Genomic DNA, 23531 nt, shown 5'->3' on the forward strand with positions numbered 1-23531 from the left:
TCGGCCGGCGGTTGGCGAGGCTGGGTGGCATCTGTCCTTGTTTGGCATGGCGTTCAGTTATTCCTCCTCGCAGCTCCACAGGCTCAATTCTGCATTCACTCCTGGATCTAACACCTCCATTATAAGTGAACTCAGAATTTCGCGTCGCTCCCGTTATGTCCACCGGAGTACACGCGGATGCTTTGTTTACCACCAGCAGGCTGAGCAGTTCATTCCGTCAATCTGGACGCTCGTCGCAAAACTGACACGTCATCAGAGCGCTGCCACCAAGAGGCTATTTCATTCCAAGCAGGACATAAAACGTGGAGTGGATTACAGCGTACTCCGGCCCCTACAGAGACACTCTGCTATCCTCAACCCAGCACCCCCAGTCAAAATTGAATTTTTAAATGTACAATCCCTTAATAATAAGGCATCTTTTATCCATGACCACATCATCAACGAGCATATACACTTCATGTGCCTAGTTGAAACCTGGCAACAACCAGAAGTTTACTCTAGTCTAAATGAAGCCTGTCCCCCTGGTTATACTTACCTAAGCAAGTCCCGCACCACTGGCCGCGGTGGTGGCCTTGCCGTTGTGCACCGAGTAGATTTTGAGTTGTCCCCCCTGTCCCTGCCTCTCCACTCTTCTTTTGAATGTCTTGCATTCAAATGCAAACTGCCACTTTCCACTACAATGCTCCTGATTTATCGGCCCCCCAAACCGAACCCAGCTTTCATTCCTGAGATACATGATCTCCTCACCACACTTTACTCAACCTCAGGGAATATCATCATACTTGGTGATTTTAATATCCATGTAAACGATCCCCAATCCTACTCGGTAGTTGAACTCACTAATCTTCTTGACAGTCTCAATTTCATTCAACACGTCGATGTCCCAACACACTCCAGAGGCCATACTCTTGATTTGTTGATAACCAATTCCACCTCTATCAGCAATCTCTCGGTGCACGATCTGGGCGTGTCCGACCATATGGCCATTTCAATGGAGCTTCCCATCCTGTCCCCCCTCAGTAAGTCAAGCAGACAAATTAGTTTCAGGAACCTTAAAAACATCAACCCACTCACCCTGACTACCGACCTTCGTCATCTCTCTGCTGCTAGCCCCCTTTCAGTCATTGAATCTGTGGATCTTTACAATTTATCACTTAGCACCCTCCTGGACCGTCATGCCCCTGTTAAGTCCAGAACTGTCACCTTCAAACACTCAGCCCCCTGGTACACCAGGGAGCTGCGGCTGCAGAAGAGAACAGGGCGTGTCCTTGAACGGCGTTTCAAGGACTCAGGGCTTGCTGTTCACAAGCTAGCATACCGGGAACATCAGAGGGCCTACAGCAAGTCCCTCAGTGACACCCGGTCCCGGTTTTACTCCCACATAATCAACAATAGCCCTGGTAACTCTAAGCAACTTTTCGCAACTATAAATCATCTCCTCAAACCTCAGATTCCCTTACACTCAGAGAACATGCAGGAGCGTTGCAATACCTTCATCTCCTTCTTCAAAACAAAAGTTGAAAAGATCCGTTCCCTTCTTTCCAGCCCCCTTGCCTTCCAGCCCCCCGCTGTACCTGCTACCTTGCACCTGCCCCCTCTTCTCCCTAGCACCTCTGCTCCCCCAGTTATATCCATTGATCCTCAATCTGGGACTACACAGCTCCTCTGCTGTTTTACGGACATTACTCAGCATGACATCGAAGTCCTTTTAAGGAAGATGAAGCCCTCCACCTGTGACCTGGACCCATTTCCCTCAGCCCTGATAAAAAGTCATTCCTCTGCAATAAGTCCCATGATCACCAAAATCATCAATCAGTCTCTCCGATCTGGCCAAGTCCCTAAGTCTCTGAAAACTGCAGTCATCAAGCCAATACTCAAAAAGCCTTGTCTTGACCCCGAAGTACCTGCCAACTACCGCCCCATTTCCAACCTACCTTTCCTGTCAAAGGTGCTGGAAAAGGTAGTTTCTGCTCAACTCCACAATCATCTCATAACAAACAGTCTTTATGAGAAGTTCCAGTCTGGTTTTCGCTCTGGCCACAGTACGGAAACTGCCTTGGTCAGGGTCACCAATGACCTGCTGATGACGGCTGATGCTGGCTCTCCATCACTTCTCATCCTTCTCGATCTCACCGCAGAATTTGACACCGTGGACCACCATATTCTTTTACACCGCCTCCACTCCTCCATTGGACTCTCTGATATTACTCTGGCATGGTTTTCATCATATCTCATGGACAGAACTGAGTATGTAGCCCTGGGTGCTGCTAAATCGGACACACACTCTGTCACTTGTGGTGTCCCTCAAGGATCAGTCCTTGGCCCCACCCTCTTCACGCTGTACATGCTCCCCCTTGGTCATGTCATCAGCCGACATGGAATATCTTTCCATTGCTACGCTGATGACACACAAATTTACATCAAAACAAACCCAAACCCCTCTGCAGCCCTTTCCACACTTTCCACCTGCCTGGAGGAGATAAAGACATGGATGGCTGCTAATTTTCTACAACTCAACAGCTCAAAAACGGAAGCCATTCTTGTTGGCACACCGCACCAGACCCGGTCATCCACCATCACCAGCATCACCTTCTCTGGTCATGACATCCACCTCTCATCATCAGTCACAAACCTTGGTGTTAGAATGGACCCTCATTTGACTTTTGAGGCCCACATTAAATATCTTTGTAAAACCTCCTTCTTTCATCTCAGGAACATTGCAAAACTCCGCCCAATGCTCACTTTCCCCGATGCCGAAAAACTTGTCCATGCCTTTGTTTCCTCCAGGCTGGACTATTGCAACGCACTCCTCATCGGGATCCCAAGCAAGAACATCAAGCAGCTGCAGTACATTCAGAACTGTGCGGCTAGGATCCTGATGGGCGTGCGGAAGTACCACCACATCACTCCCATCCTTAAATCGCTCCATTGGCTTCCTGTCCAGTACAGGATTGAGTTCAAAGTTTCCCTTCTGTCTCACCAGTGCCTCCATGGAAAAGCCCCCCTATACCTAAAAGAACTCATCACCCCCCTTTCCCCATCACGCCATCTCCGCTCTGGACAGGCCAACCTCCTCCAGCCTTTGAGGACAAGGCTTCGTACTATGGGTGATCGTGCCTTCTGTTCAGTTGCTCCCAGTCTGTGGAATGCTCTCCCTGTCCATCTAAGGGCCCCACAGTCTGTGGACTCTTTTAAAAAAGGCCTTAAAACCCATCTTTTTAGTAAAGCCTTTTATTGTTAAAAGTGTTATTTTAATATTTCTGTTTTTATTCTGTTTTGCACTGTAGCACTTTGAGGTCATTGAATTGATGTAAAGTGCGTTATAAATTAAATTTATTATTATTATTATTAAGTCATTGTGTGCCATTTTCATGTTAATATTATGTTGTTTGTTTAAACATTTATAACCAATATATAACTTGCTTTGAGGAAGATAACACTCTTATTAAACATTTTTAATATAATTATTCAAGTGTCTTAATTCTCTACGCAATACATATTAATTTCTGTATTGTACTACACATAGCCTACCAATTCAAGAGGTGAAACATGTGAAATGGCTAAAATGAGTTCTATTGTAATCACTATATTTTTATAGTACTATATAAAGCCTCAGTGGATAATGTAAGTGAACTGTAATACTACAATAGTAGGCATATTCATACCATATGACTTTAATATAAAAACACAAAAGGATGATTCAGTAATGATGGATATGAAATATACTTTATTGAACTTGAAAATAATATGCAGAAATATGCAATATAACAATTACAATAATAAAGGTGTAATAATTTCTTTGTAAGTTTTAATAGAGAGAGATGGCTGAACTTCTATCAGAGGCTATATCCTATAGAGCAAGCACAATTAATCTCATTTCAAACACAGGTTATGTATTATCACTGAGTAATTCAAATGTTAAACAACATATTCAACAGGCAACTAAATCTGAGAAAATCCAAGTTACTATAGTAACCATGGTATTTGTAGTGACACCACAGTAATCACTAGACTACAATATTATAATAGTAAAACCAAGGTTAATTGTATCTAAACCATGGCTTCCCCCCAAAATTTGGTTACCACAGTATACAATGTTACTAAATTAAAACAATGGTTTCTGCCAAAAAAAACATATCTACAGTCTTGGTTACAAAAATATTAATATGGCTATTTATTGCGAGGGAACCTAACATAACTGAGACAGAACACAACACTTGTTGTGAGGGAATTCCCACCCTTTCCTTAAAGGGGCTTTGACAACAAAATTTCTGCTTAACAAAATTATTTTTTGCAGTGTTTTTCTCGACATGATATGTAAATGATTTTTGCCTTTAAAGCTAATTATTTCTAGAATGTGCAATTTGATTGGCTGACCACAGTTAGCATAGTTGCATAGTAATGAAGTAAAAATTATTTGTTACGGTACTTAAGTACAGTTTTTGAATAGTTGTACTTTACTTGAATATACATTTTTCTGTTGATTTTCACTTTTAATTCACTACATTTTAAAGAGAAAAGTAATTTTACTTTTACTCTGCTAAAATTCTCCTGACCCTTTTTGTTATTTTTAGACTGAACGCAGCAAATAGACTGAATAGACTGAACGCAGCAAAGCAACAGTTTGTTGCTATGTTGTTGCTTTGCTGTTGCTATGTTGTTCTTGATGTTAGTAGCACATTACTATGCAGTTGCTAGGTTGGGTGGTTGCCAGGTGGTTGTTTACTGGCCCACAAGTCTCTAATCTGGTCATTAAATAGGGCTCATTCTAAATATCACCCTCCTTCCATGTTTCAATTTCTTATGGATTGTTTTTTTTTTCTTCATATCAATCATTAGTAGGAAAGAATAGGCCAATTTTTCAATTTCTTTTTTCAATTTTTCTTCTTCACTTTTTTAGCACCAATGCAACAAAATTAAAGGGATCGTTCACCCCAAAAAATGAAAGTTCTCTCATTATTTACTCACCCACATGATCTCAGGTGTGAATGACTTTCTTTCTTTAACAGAACACATTTGTAGAAAAAAAAATATCTTCGATCAGTAGGTCCTTAGCATTCAATTGAATTGAGATTTGTCTTTTGAAGATCCAGAAATCACAGACAGTCAGTATAAACAGCATTCATACGACATCAGCTGTTAAATGAATGTCTTCTAATGTGACATGATCGCTATTGGTGCAAATATTTAACACATTTAAGCTGGAAGAGCAGCACTGTTTACAAGTGAAAAGGAGGAACGCTGTAAAGTACAGCGATTGGCTTAGATTGGCTTTGGTTTAGATCTGTATGTATCTGTTTCTTTACACACAATAGTGCGTTTGTGTGCTTATACTGTGTAACAAGTTTCCAGTGAGGAAGGGACGGAAACAGCAACAGGGTTCAGGTAAGGTTGTTTTTAATTCTCACACACTAATTCACACACTAATATAACACAATAGCTTCTTGGCCTTCGTGTCGGGCTCCCCCTGGGCTCTGTTGCTGCTGCTTTTTATGCCGCTGTCCTCAAGCTACTGCAATTAGAGACAGGTGTTAGACATAATTTAGCTCAGGCGTGAGCGCCCTTACCGCTTTTCTCTCCCGGACAGGCGCTTGACCACGCCCCCGCTGCAACATACCCCCACCGCCCGACTCAGGCCGGGGCGTCATCCGGCCTGCCTACCACTCCCCCCCATTTCTGGAGAGGAAGTCAGCGGCAGCCATCTGCACCCCCGGTCTGTGGACCACCTTGAACTTAAAAGGCTGGAGGGCCAGATACCAACGGGTGATCTGGGCGTTAGTATCTTTCATGCGGTGGAGCCACTGCAGTGGGGCGTGATCCGAGCAGAGGGTGAAGGCCCGCCCCAGCAGGTAGTATCGGAGGGTGAGGACTGCCCACTTGATGGCCAGACACTCCTTCTCTACGGTGCTGTACTTAGTCTCCCTCAAGGAGAGCTTCCGGCTAATGTACAGCACCGAGGCTCCTCTCCCTCCACCACCTGCAGAGTACGGCCCCCAGCCCTCTGTCTGAAGTGTCCGTCTGCAAAACAAAAGGGAGAGAGAAGTCAGGTGCATGCAAAAGCGGCCCCCCACAAAGTGCAGCTTTAATTTGTGTAAACGCCTGTTGGCACTGCTCCGACCATTGGACCGGATCTGGAGCCCCCTTTTTAGTGAGGTCAGTCAGCGGGCTGGTGACATCCGAATAATTAGGCACAAATCTTCTGTAATAGCCAGCCAGCTCCAGGAACTGCCTCACCCCCTTTTTGGTCTTGGGTCTAGGGCAAGTCGCAATCGCCGTGGTCTTGTCAATTTGGGGACGCACCTGGCCATGACCCAAGTGGAACCCCAGATATCGTACCTCCACACGCCCAACCACGCACTTTTTCGGGTTTGCCGTGAGCCCCGCCCGCCGCAGCGATCTCAGGACGGCCCTCAGATGTTGCATGTGCCGCTGCCAATCATTGCTATAAATGATGATATCGTCTAGATAGGCAGCGGCGTAAGCAGTGTGCGGTCTGAGGATCCTATCCATGAGGCGCTGAAACGTGTCTGGTGCCCCGAACAAACCGAAAGGAAGCGTCACGAATTGGTGTAATCCGAACGGCGTGGTGAAGGCCGTTTTTTCACGGGAAATTGGTGTCAAGGGGATCTGCCAATAACCCTTAGATCCAAGGTCGAATAAAATCGAGCCGTACCTAACCGATCGAGCAGTTCATCAACACGGGGCATTGGGTACGCGTCAAATTTAGACACCGCGTTGACTTTCCTGTAATCCACACAGAAACGTACAGACCCATCGCTCTTGGGAACAAGGACGACCGGGCTGGACCAATCACTGTGGGATTCTTCTATTACTCCCATCTCAAGCATCGCGTCCAATTCTTCTCGAACTACTTTCTTTTTATGTTCGGGCAAGCTATAGGGGCGGCAACGTACCACCACGCCCGGCTCGGTCTCGATATGGTGATGTAATATGTTTGTGCGGCCCGATAGAGGAGAAAACACATCTGCAAACTCCTTTTGTAATTCGGAAACCTCTGCGAGTTGGCGCGGTGAGAGGTGGTCTCCACAAGGAACCGGGGTGTTGAGATTGTGGGCTTTGTTTACCTCCGGTCCGAGCTCCGCCCTCTCCGGAACTACCGTTGCCAACGTCACAGAGGCAGCCTCTTCTCTCCACAATTTCAGGAGGTTGAGGTGATAGGCGCGCCCCCTCTATCGGTACGTTTAACCTCATAATCGAGATCCCCTACTAGTCGTGTGACCTCAAAGGGTTCTTGCCACTTGGCGAGTAATTTCGAGCTCGATGTTGGGAGTAATACAAGCACTTTATCTCCCGGTGCGAATTCCCGTAGCTGAGCACCCCTGTCATACAGCCGGCGTTGGCGTTCTTGAGCCTGGAGCAAATTCTCCTGTGTTAATTTCCCCAGTGTGTGGAGTTTTGCTCTAAGATCAAGAACGTATTGAATTTCATTTTTACTATTAGAAGGTCCCTCCTCCCAAGCTCGCGGATGACGTCAAGGACCCCGCGTGGGCGTCGCCAGTACATCAGCTCGAACGGTGAGAACCCCGTGGAGGCTTGTGGGACCTCCCGTACTGCGAATAACAGGGGTCGAGCCACCTATCCCAATTCCTAAGCGTCTTCGTGTATGCGAACTTACGAATCATATTTTTTAGTGTTTTATTAAATCGCTCCACTAGGCCATCAGTCTGCGGATGGTAAACGCTAGTGCGAATCGACTTAATGCCCAATAGTTCGTAAAGCTCGCGAAGTGTACGTGACATAAAAGTTGTGCCCTGATCGGTGAGGATTTCTTTCGAATCCCCACCGGAGATTATTTTGAAGAGTGCCCCTGCAACACTACGTGCAGAGATGTTGCTCAGGGGCACTGCTTCCGGATATCGCGTTGCGTAATCCACTAGGACTAACACAAAGCGATGTCCGCGTGCTGTCCGTTCTAATGGCCCGACGAGGTCCATTCCAATTCTTTCGAAGGGGACCTCGATCAATGTAAGGTGGCGCAAAGGCGCTTTTGGGGTGGCCGGTGGGTTTACCAACTGACATTCACGGCACGCCGCACACCACCTGCGGACGTCACCGCCAATGCCCGGCCAATAGAAATGGGCTATTAGACGGAGAAGTGTCTTTCTTTCCCCGAGGTGACCAGCCATAGGATTATAGTGAGCCGCCTGGAAAACCATTTCCCGGCGGCTCCGTGGAATCAATAATTGTGTCACTTCCTCCTTTGTTTGAGCGTCCTGCGTCACTCTGTACAACCGATCTTTAATAAGCGAAAAATATGGGTATGCAATGGCGACGCCCGGCTGGAGCTGTTGACCATCAATTACTCTCACTTGGCCAAGAGCATGTTTAAGGGTTTCGTCCCGCGACTGCTCTAGAGGGAAGTCCCCCTCAGGGAATTCCCTGAGAGGAGGGGCGGCCATCTCGCCCCTTCCCTCTTCATTCCGAGCAGCCGAGGACGGCCCCGGCTCCGCCTCCCCTGCCAAAGCATCGCACACCGCACACCTCTTTATGCAGGACACATCCGCACAAATACCCTCAAAATATCTTTGAAATTCGGCCAATCAGTACCCAAGATTAGCGGATGGGTGAGGTGGGAACTAACCGCTGCCTCCACACTATGGTTTTTTTTCCCCTGAATTTAATCGCCAAAGTAACCATGGGATACTTGTGAACATCCCCATGCACACACCTCACCCTCACCAGTTTAGCTAATCCCAAAGCCCCGGGTTGAACCAAGCGTTGGTGGATGGTGGTCTGGTTACAGCCGGTATCCAACAATGCTTGGTATGTACCCCTGGATCCTTACCGAATACGGTACGCTCCAGCCCGATCGGGGGCAGCCTGCGGGAAGTCGGAGACCCGCACCACCGTCCCTATTTCCATCAGCGGACACTGATCCCGGAAGTGGTCCGGGTCTCTGCACCTCCAGCAGACCGGCCCAGGCGCCACGGCCGCACCCGTGCTGGCGGGCGCCCCACCTGAGGAGGAGAGCGGCTGAAGGACGGGGAAGGGGTAGGCGGGTTCTCCCACGGCCGGGAAGTTGGTCTCGTGAATCCTCCGCGCCTGCGGGGGGCAGGAACGGACCCTGGGGAGAGAGCAGAGCGAGAGGGCAGGGGGGAGGGGAGAAAAACAGGGGAAGACACAGGGGAAGGGAGAGAGAGAGAGAGGGCTCATCCACCCTTGGAATCGCTGCCATTTGGTCCTCCACGAGTCGTACGGCTTCCTCCAGCGACGCCGGGCAGTGGCACTGGACCCACTCCGCCATTTTCCGGGGCAAGCGCTGGACAAACTGCTCCAGTACCACTTGATCGACGAGCTCCTCGACGTCGCGGTCCCCCGCAAGCAGCCACCTCTGACAGGCATCACGGAGCCGCTGGGCTGAACGCATAAGCGGGCGGTCGGATTTATCCAGTTTCATGGCCCGGAAGAGCTGGCGACTTTCTTCCGGGGTCCGACCAACCCGTTGCAGGATGGCTCTCCTCAAGTCGGTATAAGCCAGGAGGCTTGTTGCCGGAAGTTGTTGTGCCGCGAGTTGTGCTTCCCCGGACAAGAGAGGGACGAGGCGGGCTGCCCACTGGTCGTGTGGCCAACCCCAAATTTCCGCCGTGCGCTCAAAGAGGTCCAGGAACGCCTCTGGATCATCTGCCGGCCCCATCTTCTGTAGCGCGGGTGGGGGCAGTGTGGCGCGGGTGTCCGGGGTCACGGCTGCGTCTGGATCTCAAAGAACCGACGATCCTGGTCCTGTCGGAGCTCAAGCAGAGACTGTTGGTGGCCCTGATGGAGCGTAGCGAGGGACTGGAGGACTTCCGCCAGCTGGGAGGACTCTATGGGGCGACTCTGTTCCATAGCTTTGGACCACTGTTCCTGCAACTTCCCGGGTTTTGGCACCAGTGTAACAAGTTTCCAGTGAGGAAGGGACGGAAACAGCAACAGGGTTCAGGTAAGGTTGTTTTTAATTCTCACACACTAATTCACACACTAATATAACACAATAGCTTCTTGGCCTTCGTGTCGGGCTCCCCCCTGGGCTCTGTTGCTGCTGCTTTTTATGCCGCTCTCCTCAAGCTACTGCAATTAGAGACAGGTGTTAGACATAATTTAGCTCAGGTGTGAGCGCCCTTACCGCTTTTCTCTCCCGGACGGGCGCTTGACCACGCCCCCGCTGCCACATACTGGATGTCTCATCCAAATGGAGAACACGAGAGTACTTCGGTATAATGGCAACATGAGTACATCACATGAGAGACTGCTTGGACTAAACCCTCTCATGAAGCTTAACCTCATGTTGGATCATAGTTCAAAAGTATTTCAATATTGATCTTTTTCAAGCCAAAAGTGATCGTATCGATAATGTCAATGCTACATGGAGAGGGTTCCCTCATGGGGGCTGCCATGTTGAGATCACATGACCAGCTGAACACTTCTTGCTCAATCTCAGTAGCCACCCCATTATTGGACACTTTCACACTTGGATTAAAATAATCATGGTTTACTGAAATGAGTGAATTTCTGCAATGGCCTTTGTAACTAAAAACTATTGATTTTGAATAATACTGCATTCACACAGCTAGATGTCACTGTAAGTCAAAAATGACAATCAAAAGATTTACTGAGTGCACCTTTACGTATGATGAATGGATACATTATGCAACATTGACTGTTAGACATGTGAAGGGTATATTTCATCTTACAGCATCATAAAGAAACACTTTCCCCCTACAATACTTAAATATAAATTTAATAATCAAAGATGGCAATTATTCTTTTTTAAATTGCACTTTAAATAAACTTGGTTAAAATATGTGGGCATTGTGCTGACCTGATGTGACCTTAAATGCAACGTCATCATTTTTCAAACATGCTAAAGCATGAAGATAAATGTGGAACAAGAAACAGAGGACTGGCAGGCACTTTCAACTTTATGTGTTTTATCTCAGGTGGAGCACACCTGTGAAGATTAATTAGTTGCCTTTTGGAAGTGTACCACAGCACAGAATGCCATGTTATGATTTGGTCAGATATGCCTACAGGAGAACAGGTGCACACCTGAAGGAAACCATTGTCTACGTACGGCATATCCACGCATATCGAACCTTATCTCAACTTCGTTTGACTGCTATTCCAAAATGATTTCCATCTGCTACTCTGAATGTGTGTGGTCAGATTTCGAATGGGCTGGCACATCATAATGCACTTTCTAATGTTTAGATTCTTTGAGAATTCTTGGGTGACCAGGTCTGAATGATCATCTTTGATCATCAAAGCCATCCATGGGCCAGAATCTGTTCTCAAGCATAGATCTCAGACCTGACTTTGTGATGAATGTTTACTGTTTTGTAAATGAATCAAGAGAACACTTTATCTCAGTACCTTTTCATAGCGTGTCTCCATGCACAGGAAGATGAAGTAGGCTGTAGCACAAGCCAGGCAGCCTTCCAAGCAGGACTGGCCACCAATCTTTTCAGCTTCTGCATAATAGCTGTTGAGTGTCTTCACAGTTTCCTCGAAAAGGCTCCTCTCAATCTGCACACAATAGTCAGTTACAACAATGTGAGTCTTTTACACTAACATATTAACAGAAATACAGGACCCCCTCTATTGAATACTCTCTGTGATCATGCCATTCACTCTCACTTCTGTAAGAACACTTTCACTCTGAAGCAAGGCCGTCACTTACTTTAAAGTCACAGGGCCCAGGACAATTTTCTATGGTTGTTTTATATTCTAATCCACATATTCAGACTGCTCGACTTGCACTTAATTTGCATAAATTGACTTGAGACTTAAAGGGATAGTTCACTCAAAAATGTTAATTGCATAACACAAATTATGATTTTTAGAAGAATATTTCAGATCTGTAGGTCTTAAATATGGATCTGTTTCTCACCCACTTCTATCATATCGTGTCTGAAGATATGGATTACCACTTGAGTCATATGGATTACTTTTATTCTCCCTTTATGTGGATTTGGCACCTATTCCCTTACATTGTGTGGACCAACAGAGCTGAAATATTCTTCTATAAATCTTAATTTATTTTTTGCAGAAGAAAGTCAACACATCTGGGATGCCAGTAGGGTGAGTAAATCATGAGAGAATTTTCAATTTTGGGTGAACTATCCCTTTAAACTCCAAATTAAAGTCTTCATACAAGAAGAAATATTTTCTCTGAATATCGCAACACTTTTCAGATACTGTACAGGGGAGCCTCTCGAGCACTTTGTTGCTTTCTCCTGTGAAAATGTGGGTCTGCAAACTTTTTCTAGGAAATCCCTAGAAATACAGCACAATATTTTTCAAATATATGAAATGAATCACTCTGAAACAGGGTTTAGAAAACTAAACTGCAGTAAATATAAATGTGGCAGGGCGGAGGGCGGGGCTGGGTCGTGATCCTACACACCCGGTCCCGTATTAGGCTAATTATGCCTCCGTGAGGTTTAAAGGCTGACTGCAGAGGGCCGTGCGGGAGAGAGATCGTTAGCGGACATGTCCGTCATGTGTGTTTGTGTTGTCTTTTAAGTTTTCCATTAAACTATGATTTATTTTGTCAAGCCGGTTCTCGAACAGGTCGAGGAAGGCCTCCGGATCATCGCTTGGCCCCATTTTCGCGAGGGCAAGCGGTGGGGTGGGAACCGAGGAGGACGCAGCACCAGCCACCTCTCCGGCGATCAGGCTCCGCAGCGCTTGTCGGTCCTCGGCTTGTGCCTGGAGCAAGGCTTGGAAGCGTTGTTCTTGCTCCCGGCGAACCTCCAAGAGGGCATGGTGTTGTGTCTGCTGGATGCTGGTGAGGGCGTTGATGACTTCGGCCAGCGGTGAAGGCTCCATAGCGGTGCTCTCCTCCAAACCCGGGTTCTCGGCACCACTGTGAACTGGTCTGATTGGAGCGATGGAGGAGTCAGGAGACAACGAGGCAAGTTCAAGTTTAGACCTTTTTTTATTGCTCGTGCTTTCTCACAATGTATATGTATACAATTTTATAGAGCACGATTGAGACGCACTCTCCCGTCTGTCGTGCTTTCTGGCAATTCTCTCTCTCCCGCACGGCCCTCTGCAGTCAGCCTTTAAACCTCACGGAGGCATAATTAGCCTAATACGGGACCGGGTGTGTAGGATCACGACCCGGCCCCGCCCTCCGCCCTGCCACAATAACGGTGTTACTAAATAGATTTAGTTCACAAAAGCAGGGTTGTGCAAAATTTTGGATTTCAGAATGAACACCCTTTCAATTCATAGTTGGAATTGATATTGAATTGGCCACACCCCACAGGAAGTTTAATTTGAATTGGAATGATAGGAAGTGGAATGTGCTGAATTGAAATTCAAAGAAATTCAACACAGTCACACTAAACAATTTCATCAGTCCAAGACACATTTTGTGACAAATAATTATGTTAGTATTTTTTACAAAGTATACCTATTTATTTCCTAATTTGTAATTTTTTTGAACTTTTAGACAACATTTTCTTTCTAAAATAAACAAAAAAATGTAATTAACATTTTGTTTTTGCTGCACAGCACCAGAAATGGTCCACCACATTGTTTTCAGATAACCTCATTAAATTAGATTCAATATTTCAATCTATTGATTGTTTAATATATTGAGCAAATTACAGCATTCTTTGAAATTAAACGTTCTTCCTCCATAGTCTATAAAATGAGACTGTATATTAAATACAAATGTCTATAGGGGGCATTTTAATCATCGTTACATGTAATTATATGTATTAGTGATTAAAAGTAAAGTAAAAAGTGATGTGTTTGTAAAACTTGAAATAATAATTTAAAAAATATATATTTATAAGTAACTTTCATGCAGTGTTGTGCACCATTCAAAATTGAATGAAGAATGCCATATCAATTCCAGATCAGTTCCTGAAATTTGGATTTAATTTTAATTGAGATAGCAAAAAGGATGTAGAATTGCAATTTTAATTTAAAATTAAATTGGAATGAAATTCAAAGAAATTCACATGACTATTTTCTTAACTTCTTAACTTAGATTTTTCAGTATAACAAGAAACATATTATCATATGCATGACTAAAACTACCAAACTACAATAACACTGTAACTTATTTAAAAAAAAAAATTGGTTCCTGGGTAAGTGTTATTTCCTAAATGCTTATGCCTCACAAGTATAGAAAATGGCTATTATTCTCCACAAATGTTGCTTTTGTGACCGGGACAGTGATATTTTGAAATGCACCTATTTTCCAAAACATTCCAGATAGAGTCAATGCTGAGTAAACTTGGAGTAACTTCTAAAACTTTCTATAACTTTCCAGTAATATAAATAGTAGTATAAATACAGGGGCCTTAAGTCCACCAGTTCAGTTTAGCTCCAGCTGCCTAAGTGGATACATATCTGCATTTTTCTGAGATGGCATCAAGAGGTTGCAAGCATCCGGCAGATGCATTTTGCTATGTCTGCGGCATATTTATCAAGATAAGAGTGAAAAAGTACTCTGTGGAAGCATCTGCTAAGATGTGTGAGGCCTACAAAGCATATTTCGACATGCCTGTCGAGGATCAAGACAAACCCTGGGCACCTCATTTCACCTGCGAGCACTGAAAAAAAACTCTTGAAGGTAAGATGGACAATTGTTGCTCGGAATTTTGTTATAGAAAAAAAATTTTTTAAATTGTAAATGTTTTTAATTTTAAAATGTTTTACAATTTTCAATGTTTTTGAAAAAATATTTAATATATAAAAATGTTGCAAGAATCTCTACATTAGTCAAGGGTGAAATAAATGTATTTGTGTAGGATGGTACAGAGGGGAAAAGAGAGCCATGAAGTTCGCTATCCGAAGAAATTTCGGATAGAAATTTGAAGAAATTCAAGATGGGCCCTGCTTCTGCCACAATGTGACCAGTCTGTTCGAGGCTATCGGAATCGACCTGTAACCAGAATGAGTGATGCCTCTTCATTGACAGCTCATCCAGGAGCCTCAAAACTGTGCTGCTCTATAATGGCAAAAAGTACCCGTCTCTTTCCTGGCTCACTGAATTACAACAGCATCAAGACCTGTCAAATGTCGAGAGCGCATTATTATAGCGCGAAAGTACATTAATGTTATGCGCGAGCGCGAATCCCTCTGCTCGCGCGCGGAATATAATGCGCCGAGCGCGAATCCCTCTGCTCGCGCGCGGGAACTGGGCGCGCGCTCTCAGATACACGCTGCTCTTGAAAGAATTTTCTCTGCGCTCGCTCAGAGAATATGCCTGCACTTAAAACGTGTTCATTGCAATCGCGAATCTCTCCTCTTCGCTTAAAGTAAGCGTGTTTGTGCTTAGACTGTGTCCCGTGCGTTCGCGCATGCCCAAGTACTCTTCTCTTCGATTTCTTTCTCTTTGCTCTTGGCATAAACGCTGTCAAAACGGCAACAACCAATCAGAAAAGGCTTCAACGACTGACCAATGAAAACGCGACATCGTACATGGAATCTTATTGGTTGATATTGAACCGCACATGTTCATGTGTTCAATCAAGACGATTCAATTCAATCAAGACGAGCCGAGATGGATCCGCAGAATCGACGATCTCAGGTAAACAGTTTTATTTGTTTTGATGTTAAATATGTCAAATGTATCTTAGAAATGTCTGGGAAGAGGGCGATTGGATTATTTTACATATAAATGACCTAGACTGTCAACCACATTCATACTACAGAGCTATGCCCATTGTAGTGAGATTTTTGAGCCAAATAGATTTGAAAGCCGATTCCAAAAGGCAAAAATAATATTTTACGTCTGATAATTAACACATTGTCTCGTGCAATCACACCAGTGATTAAACATTAAGTACGTAGCGAGATCAACTGCTAAATTCAAATCTGAAAAAAGACTTGGGGGAAAGATAAGGTGGCAACATGCCCCGTAAAATTATGCTAGTCCTATATCTATTATGGCTGTCACGAATGAAGTGATGTGAAATGAAAAGTGTCATCTGCAATAGATTTTCTTTATCGCGGATTGCAGCGTTGAGTGTTATAACGTTAATCAATCACCCACTTTCTGTTGAGCTTAATTAATGCAGTTTGGCCAATCAGAGGCATTTTGATTAAAGGACAAGTTCGGTATTTTACACTTAAAGCCCTGTTTTAAGATCGTTTCTGATGAAATAGAACGGTTAAGATTGAAAGATTGGTTAGGGTTAGACCACTAGGAGGCGCCTTCTGGCCCATATATATCTGCGTCTCATATTGACGCTAAAGGGTGCCATGTGCGTTGGTTTTATGACGCCTTGGTCCAAATTTTAATCTTAACCGTTCTATTTCATCAGAAGCGATCTTAAAACAGGGCTTTAAGTGTAAAATACCGAACTTGTCCTTTAATCAAAATGCCTCTGATTGGCCAAACTGCATTAATTAAGCTCAACAGAAAGTGGGTGATTGATTAACGTTATAACACTCAACGCTGCAATCCGCGATAAAGAAAATCTATTGCAGATGACACTTTTCATTTCACATCACTTCATTCGTGACAGCCATAATAGATATAGGACTAGCATAATTTTACGGGGCATGTTGCCACCTTATCTTTCCCCAAGTCTTTTTTCAGATTTGAATTTAGCAGTTGATCTCGCTACGTACTTAATGTTTAATCACTGGTGTGATTGCACGAGACAATGTGTTAATTATCAGGCGTAAAATATTATTTTTGCCTTTTGGAATCGGCTTTCAAATCTATTTGGCTCAAAAATCTCACTACAATGGGCATAGCGCCTGTAGTATGAATGTGGTTGACAGTCTAGGTCATTTATATGTAAAATAATCCAATCGCCCTCTTCCCAGACATTTCTAAGATACATTTGACATATTTAACATCAAAACAAATAAAACTGTTTACCTGAGATCGTCGATTCTGCGGATCCATCTCGGCTCGTCTTGATTGAATTGAATCGTCTTGATTGAACACATGAACATGTGCGGTTCAATATCAACCAATAAGATTCCATGTACGATGTCGCGTTTTCATTGGTCAGTCGTTGAAGCCTTTTCTGATTGGTTGTTGCCGTTTTGACAGCGTTTATGCCAAGAGCAAAGAGAAAGAAATCGAAGAGAAAGTACTTGGGCATGCGCGAACGCACGGGACACAGTCTAAGCACAAACACGCTTACTTTAAGCGAAGAGATTCGCGATTGCAATGAACACGTTTTAAGTGCAGGCATATTCTCTGAGCGAGCGCAGAGAAAATTCTTTCAAGAGCAGCGTGTATCTGAGAGCGCGCGCCCAGTTCCGCGCGCGAGCAGAGGATTCGCGCTCGGCGCATTATATTCCGCGCGCGAGCAGAGGGATTCGCGCTCGCGCATAACATTAATGTACTTTCGCGCTACAATAATGCGCTCTCGACATTTGACAGGGAAATAACGCCATAGGGCTGGAAACCTTGAATTATGATGAGTACATTTGAGGGCTGATTCGAGAAAATGATTTACAGTATAATCGTATATATCGAAAAACTACTCTAAATCTTTTGTATTAATTTTTGTATTATGTGGCAGGGTGGAGGGCGGGGCCGGGTCGTGATCCTACACACTCGGTCCTGTATTAGGCTAATTATGCCTCCGTGAGGTTTAAAGGCTGACTGCAGAGGGCCGTGCGGGAGAGAGAGATTGTTTACGGACATGTCCGTCATGTGTGTGTTTATGTCTTAAGTTTCTCATTAAAATATTATTTATATTGAAAAGCCGGTTCTCGCCTCCTCCTTGCCCATCCTTTAACTGTGTTACACTGGTGCCAAAGCCCGGGAAGGAGGAGGGATACGTCGTAGTAGAGTTCTCGCCACTACCGTCCACCCCAACAGGGCAGCCGCGGCCATCTGCCGGGGGACGAGGAGCCCAGCCGCCTGAACGAGGACGATGGCCGCCGACCGCGAGGGGAGAAGGGGCTCCTAGCCGACCGCCTGGAGCGGTCAGGGCCGCTGCCAGGGGCGCAGGAGTCGCCTACCGGCCGCTGAAACGCGGCGGGGTTTAAGACCGCTGACCGCGAGTGGAGAGGGGCTCACTGGCGACCGCCTGGAGCGAGAGGACCGCTGCCAGGGGCGGGGGAGACCCGTTCTGTTCCCCCGAGAACGCGGCGGTGTGTTCCGTCCACCAGTGGCTGGAGGACTGCCTCGGATCCGCCCGGAGAGGCACAGCTGTCGTCCGATAAAGGGTGGAGGAGTGGCCGAGGAACAAGCTGCGGCGTATTGGAGAACTGGAGAGTAAGATTTTTCTTTTCATCTTTCTCTCCTCTCTCTCTGTCACTGTCGCTCTGCATGGCCTTTATCCTCTTTTAAATTTTACAGTTTTTTGGGGGGTACTACACTGTTACAGGAAGTACCCCCCATTTTAATTATTTCTGTTTCCCTCCCCTTGTCCCCTCCCTCGTCCAGGTAGATGGGGATGACCTGCCGGCAGACAGCGCGAAGGCGCCCTCCCCCAGGGAAAGGGGGTGTACGTCAGGCCGGGGGCTCCCCAGCCTGAGAGAACGAGGGAGGAATGTGGCAGGGCGGAGGGCGGGGCCGGGTCGTGATCCTACACACCCGGTCTCTTATTAGGCTAATTATGCCTCCGTGAGGTTTAAAGGCTGACTGCAGAGGGCCGTGCGGGAGAGAGAGATCGTTAGCGGATATGTCCGTCATGTGTGTTTATGTTGTCTTTTAAGTTTACCATTAAACTACGATTTATATTGTCAAGCCGGTTCTCGCCTCCTCCTTTCCATTGAATACCTTTACATATTACTTTAGTATAAGAACATGTTAATTTGGATTCATATGTTGTTTTTTTCTGACTTTATGTGATCGAAAAGACACAAATTTTCCCATTTTCTCATTGGAAATTGGTAAATTTCTAAATATCACTGTCCTGGTCACAAAAGCAAAGTTTGTGGGGAATAATAACCATTTTCTATACTTTTGAGGCATAAGCAATTCCCAGTTTTTTCAACATTGTTTACTTAATATGAGAACATTCTTTACAATTAAATGTTGGAGCCATTTGTCATGCATATGATAATTTGTTTCTTGTTATACTGAAAAAAATCTAATGTTTTATTAAGAAGTTAAGAAAATAGTCATGAACTTCTTTGAATTCTATTCCATTTGAATTCTACTTCCTTAAATTCAAATTTAAATGACAACTCTATGTCCTCTTTGCTACCTCAATTCAAATTAAATCCAAATTTCAGGAACTGATCTGGAAATGTGTTGGCATTCTTCATTCAATTTCGAATGGTGCACAACCCTGATAAGTTGGAATACGTTTACTCTTATTTCAAAATATCAAGGACAATTTGAAAAAAACTTTTCATAATATGACCCCTTTATATTAAGGTATTCAAAAGTTTACAAGGATGAGCAATGCCTCTTGGGATGCGCAACAACATAAACAATGGTTATTTGATACATCAGTTGCCCCCTACCCTCTCTTGCACTACACTCAATACAACAAATACATACACATGTTTTGCATTCCTCACTTCTCTCTGTATTTGTTTTTTCTGCTTAATATGTATGGGCAGGATGGAGCATTTTTGTCTCAGCTGTCAGACAGTGCCTGCAGTCAGTGAATGCTCTTTTGTTGTGATCACCTCTGTGGGTCTGACTCAGGAGGAAGAAACCCACCCTGCTGTCCAGCTCTGCTGGGAACTTGGTCTGGAATTTGCAGATGGTGCCGTCATTGTAGTCTCTCTGGACAAAGACCTTGGTGGCCAGAGATGCACTGTGACGCAGCTCCTGAAGGTTGTGGAACTACAAGTAGAAACAAAATATATATTCAAAAAAGATGGCAGACTGATGATACACAGATATGGTTTAAAGGTTGTTAATTAAAGCATTACTAACCAAATGTAATTACACAAGTAACTGTTTTCAAACAGGTTTCCCCCATCTGCCATTGGTCCCACCCCAATCTCACACGCATGCTGCTCAATAAAACAGAGTAATGTGTGAGCCACAGTTTTCACTCTTTTAAGGGGAATCATGGGAAAATAGATTTTTGCACCTTAAAATTGTTATATAAGTTACCTAATACTTTGACTCATTTTGTGTCACTTTAGTCAGTGCTTTATGGTTTCTAACTCTTCCTTAACACACAGAAAGCCCACAATACAAAGTGACAGAGCTTGGCTCTATATCAAGGGTCTATATCAAGGGTGGACAGAGGCTTATAAAGCAATAATATTTTAATATATGACAGAATATGTGTATAAAACATGGGCCAGAAAGAAGAATGGTAAATGGTATAAATCAAAGAAAGGAAAAGAAAGAGTGAGTTTTATGTGCTAAAACCATCTTCACCAGTTCTGGAAATATCATAAAATAGATTAAGAGAGCCAACAACATCTGCGGGACAGAATGAGACTTGATACATCCAATAGGACACCCTTTCAGCCATAATTACCATTTGCTTTGTCTTATTTTCTCCTGATTTTGTTATAGACAATACACTCAGTCACTCCACTGACAGTGGCTGCAGGCAAAAATAAACTTAATAAATTTCATTTTCAAATAAAAATAACTAAATTAATTAAGAACAGATTTTCTTCAGATTGTGGATCCTGAAGCTGTCTGTCAGAGCATACTATATCAACTACCATCTAATGTAACACACTGTAATAAATGCATCCGTTTAATGGGAAAATCTTATTTATTTTTTTTCCCCCAAATGGAAAATGGTCTGCACTTATATAGAGCCTTTTTAACCATAGCGGTATTCAAAGCGATTTACTCTGCATCTCATTCACACAGACACACACACACAAACACATGATGGCAAAGCTGTCATGCAAGGCGCTAGCCTGTCATTAGGAGCAACTTTGGGTTCAGTGTCTTGCCCAAGGACACTTCGGCATGTGGAGTCATGTGGGCCGGGAATCGAACCACCAATCTTGCGATTAGTGGACAACCCACTCTACCACTTGAGCCACAGCCGCCCCAAATGGATAAAGTTGCTCTGGACAAAAGCATCTGATAAATGTTTTAAAGATAAAACAAATATGTATTTCATTCTGATGCTTGCTAAGGCAATTATCCATTAATTACAATTATTCACATTTATATATTTACTGTTAGGGATTTCAACAGTCTAGCCCTAAATATTGAAATCTGTAGTGATCACACTATACATAGACATGAATTCCTCAAATTGTGCAAATTTTCTCTTCTAAACCAACAGCCCTCCCCCACCCCATTTTTTATACATTAAAAATAAGTTAAAAGAAAATTCAAAGAAAGTCAGAATTAGCAACTGAAGCTTCGTTAGGATGGACGTGAAAAATAATTTGCCTTCTCTGTTACCACGAGACACACAAAGCCTTTAGTTCCCTCCAAATGAGACAAACCTAATTAGTCCTGCTCTCCTCTTTGGAGGCACCGCTCAGAGAGATTCCAGCACAGGTTGGGGACACTCATAATAACAGTTCTGCTGTCTGAAATCCCCAAGCAGCTGTTGGAATTACTGCTAGAAAGTGGCTGATCTAGTCATGTGACTAACCACAGTTGGGATTTTCCCAGAAGATATGGCCAATTATTCAAACTTGGGAGGTCATCTAAACTGTTATCGGTAAGTTTGTGGTATTATAGAGGAGTAGTCTTATGTTGCCAGACTTTTGACCATCAGTACAAACTCTGGTCATTTTCAAATGTCTTCTTAGACAGCAAAGGTCTGTCTAACCAACATGAAAAGCAACCAATAAAATATAATTTTGTTTCTACGTACGGTACCATTTAGGGGAGGGTTTATATGAAAATGTTGATACTACAATACTCATAAAAACAAGAATATTAAAATGGAAAATACAGTTCAACTCATGGGTATCTAGTCTACTTGCTACTAAGTGCCTCGAACAAACCTAGATGCCACTAACCTGGAAACCTGGTCTCATAAAAACATGTTACATTTTTGCAAAATGACTTTTAAATGGCTTGTTGTATGAATCGCACCAGTTTCCTGTTAAAATTAACACTAGATGCACTTTCATTTAATTTCACACAAATTATGAGTAAAAGGGCACATAATCAATTAAACATTTACTTTTTGCCCTGTTTTCCACACAATGCCATCTTATGGCATCAAAACATTTATACGTTTGTTTGAGTGTGATAAAATTGCGCAGGAGCTCAACTGAAAGATTGTTGCACTTGCATTGTGCGCAAATAGAAATGTGAGCCGAAAGTGTAACGCAAGAACCACAAAATGACGTGGTTGGTTCAGCAATTGTGTTTTGACCTTACATTTGCTTTAATGGTTTTATTTGACCTTATTAGTTAGGTTTAAGGTTTAAGGTTTAGGTTTACCTCAATATAGCACTAACCTTAAAAACCTGTTTTTTTTAAAAACCTTCCAGTGGATATTTCACCTCGGAACTGCCGCAATATGTTTAATGAGCCATATAAAATAATTTTGGAAAAATATCTTTTTTTTTACGCAAATACAGTGATCAGTCTTTCTTCAAAATAAGTCATTCTATCAATCCTGTAACTTGTACACACAACTTTGTTTCCACTTAGGACGTTGCACAGTGCCAGCCAGTCAGGGGTGCTTTTCCCAAACTGTGATGAAACTCTCTGCTTAACCTCCATAGTACAATGCTTTGTTGGAGAAATTAACAAGCTAGTCATGAATGTTTCCTGAAATCGTAGGAACTGTCGCACATGCATTGTTCGTGTCACATTGGTTCAATAATATAGAGCTGTCATTAATGATGTTACGCAAGAGGTGGAGTAGTTACTTCTGAAAATATTACATTTAAAAGCTAATTTACACGTACACCAGAAAGCCCTTTAAAATGAGAAAGTTGAAAAATGGCATGCCCTGTGTAATATAACAGATGCATTGCACTGCAATAGTGGGGTTACCCTCTACATCAGACTTCATGATTCCCCCATGCACTTGGGCACATATGCACATGCGCACTCTTCAGAAACATTTAAACTCCACTTATGCATTAACAAACACATGAAAGTCATGTTCCCATCATAAACCATGTGATAAAGTGCTTCCTCTTAACAGTCCTTTGTTCCCTTAATTGAAATCCCTTATACGGCTGCATTTTCATTAACATGATGTTTCAGAACACAGCTTTATGTGAAACCATGGAGTGATCAGTTTTCATAAATACATGTAAACAAGTTCAAAGTGTTGACAGAATTAAAGATATATATATATATATATATATATATATATATATATATATATATATATATATATATATATATATATATATATATAGAATAAAAGATACAGAAGCCTTAGCAAAGTGAAATTATATCCACACAGTAAACTTACAAGGAACTATGCTTCTAAACACAGGTAAAGAAACAGCAAATCATTGAACAATGTTGGTAACGATGGAACTTGCGTCCATAATTGGCTAACAATGGTTTTAGGAAACACACCCTAGATTAGAACTCTTCATTTCTGCCAGATCTTTTGCCAATTTTGTGTGCAATATGCACAATACGACCAAGGTGAGATTATTACTGGAGGAACTATCCATTTTATTTAAAGCACATGCTGTCAAAGTTAGCATAGCTGTAATTGGTG

The 23531-nt window shown here is 43.5% G+C and overlaps 1 protein-coding gene across 1 annotated transcript in view; it reads right to left on the reverse strand.

Moving 5' to 3' along the window:
* Positions 1 to 23531, reverse strand: part of LOC127618046 (golgin subfamily A member 7B-like) — a 40492-nt gene that overhangs the window by 11201 nt on the left and 5760 nt on the right. The window contains exons 2-3 of the mRNA XM_052090277.1: positions 19610 to 19735; positions 11371 to 11523 (exon numbers count right to left, since the gene is read on the reverse strand). Of these exons, the coding sequence (XP_051946237.1) occupies positions 11371 to 11523; positions 19610 to 19735 (279 nt within the window). The remainder of the gene's footprint in view (positions 1 to 11370; positions 11524 to 19609; positions 19736 to 23531) is intronic.

This window comes from Xyrauchen texanus, chromosome 24, assembly GCF_025860055.1.
Source record: "Xyrauchen texanus isolate HMW12.3.18 chromosome 24, RBS_HiC_50CHRs, whole genome shotgun sequence".
Lineage (NCBI taxonomy): Eukaryota > Metazoa > Chordata > Actinopteri > Cypriniformes > Catostomidae > Xyrauchen > Xyrauchen texanus.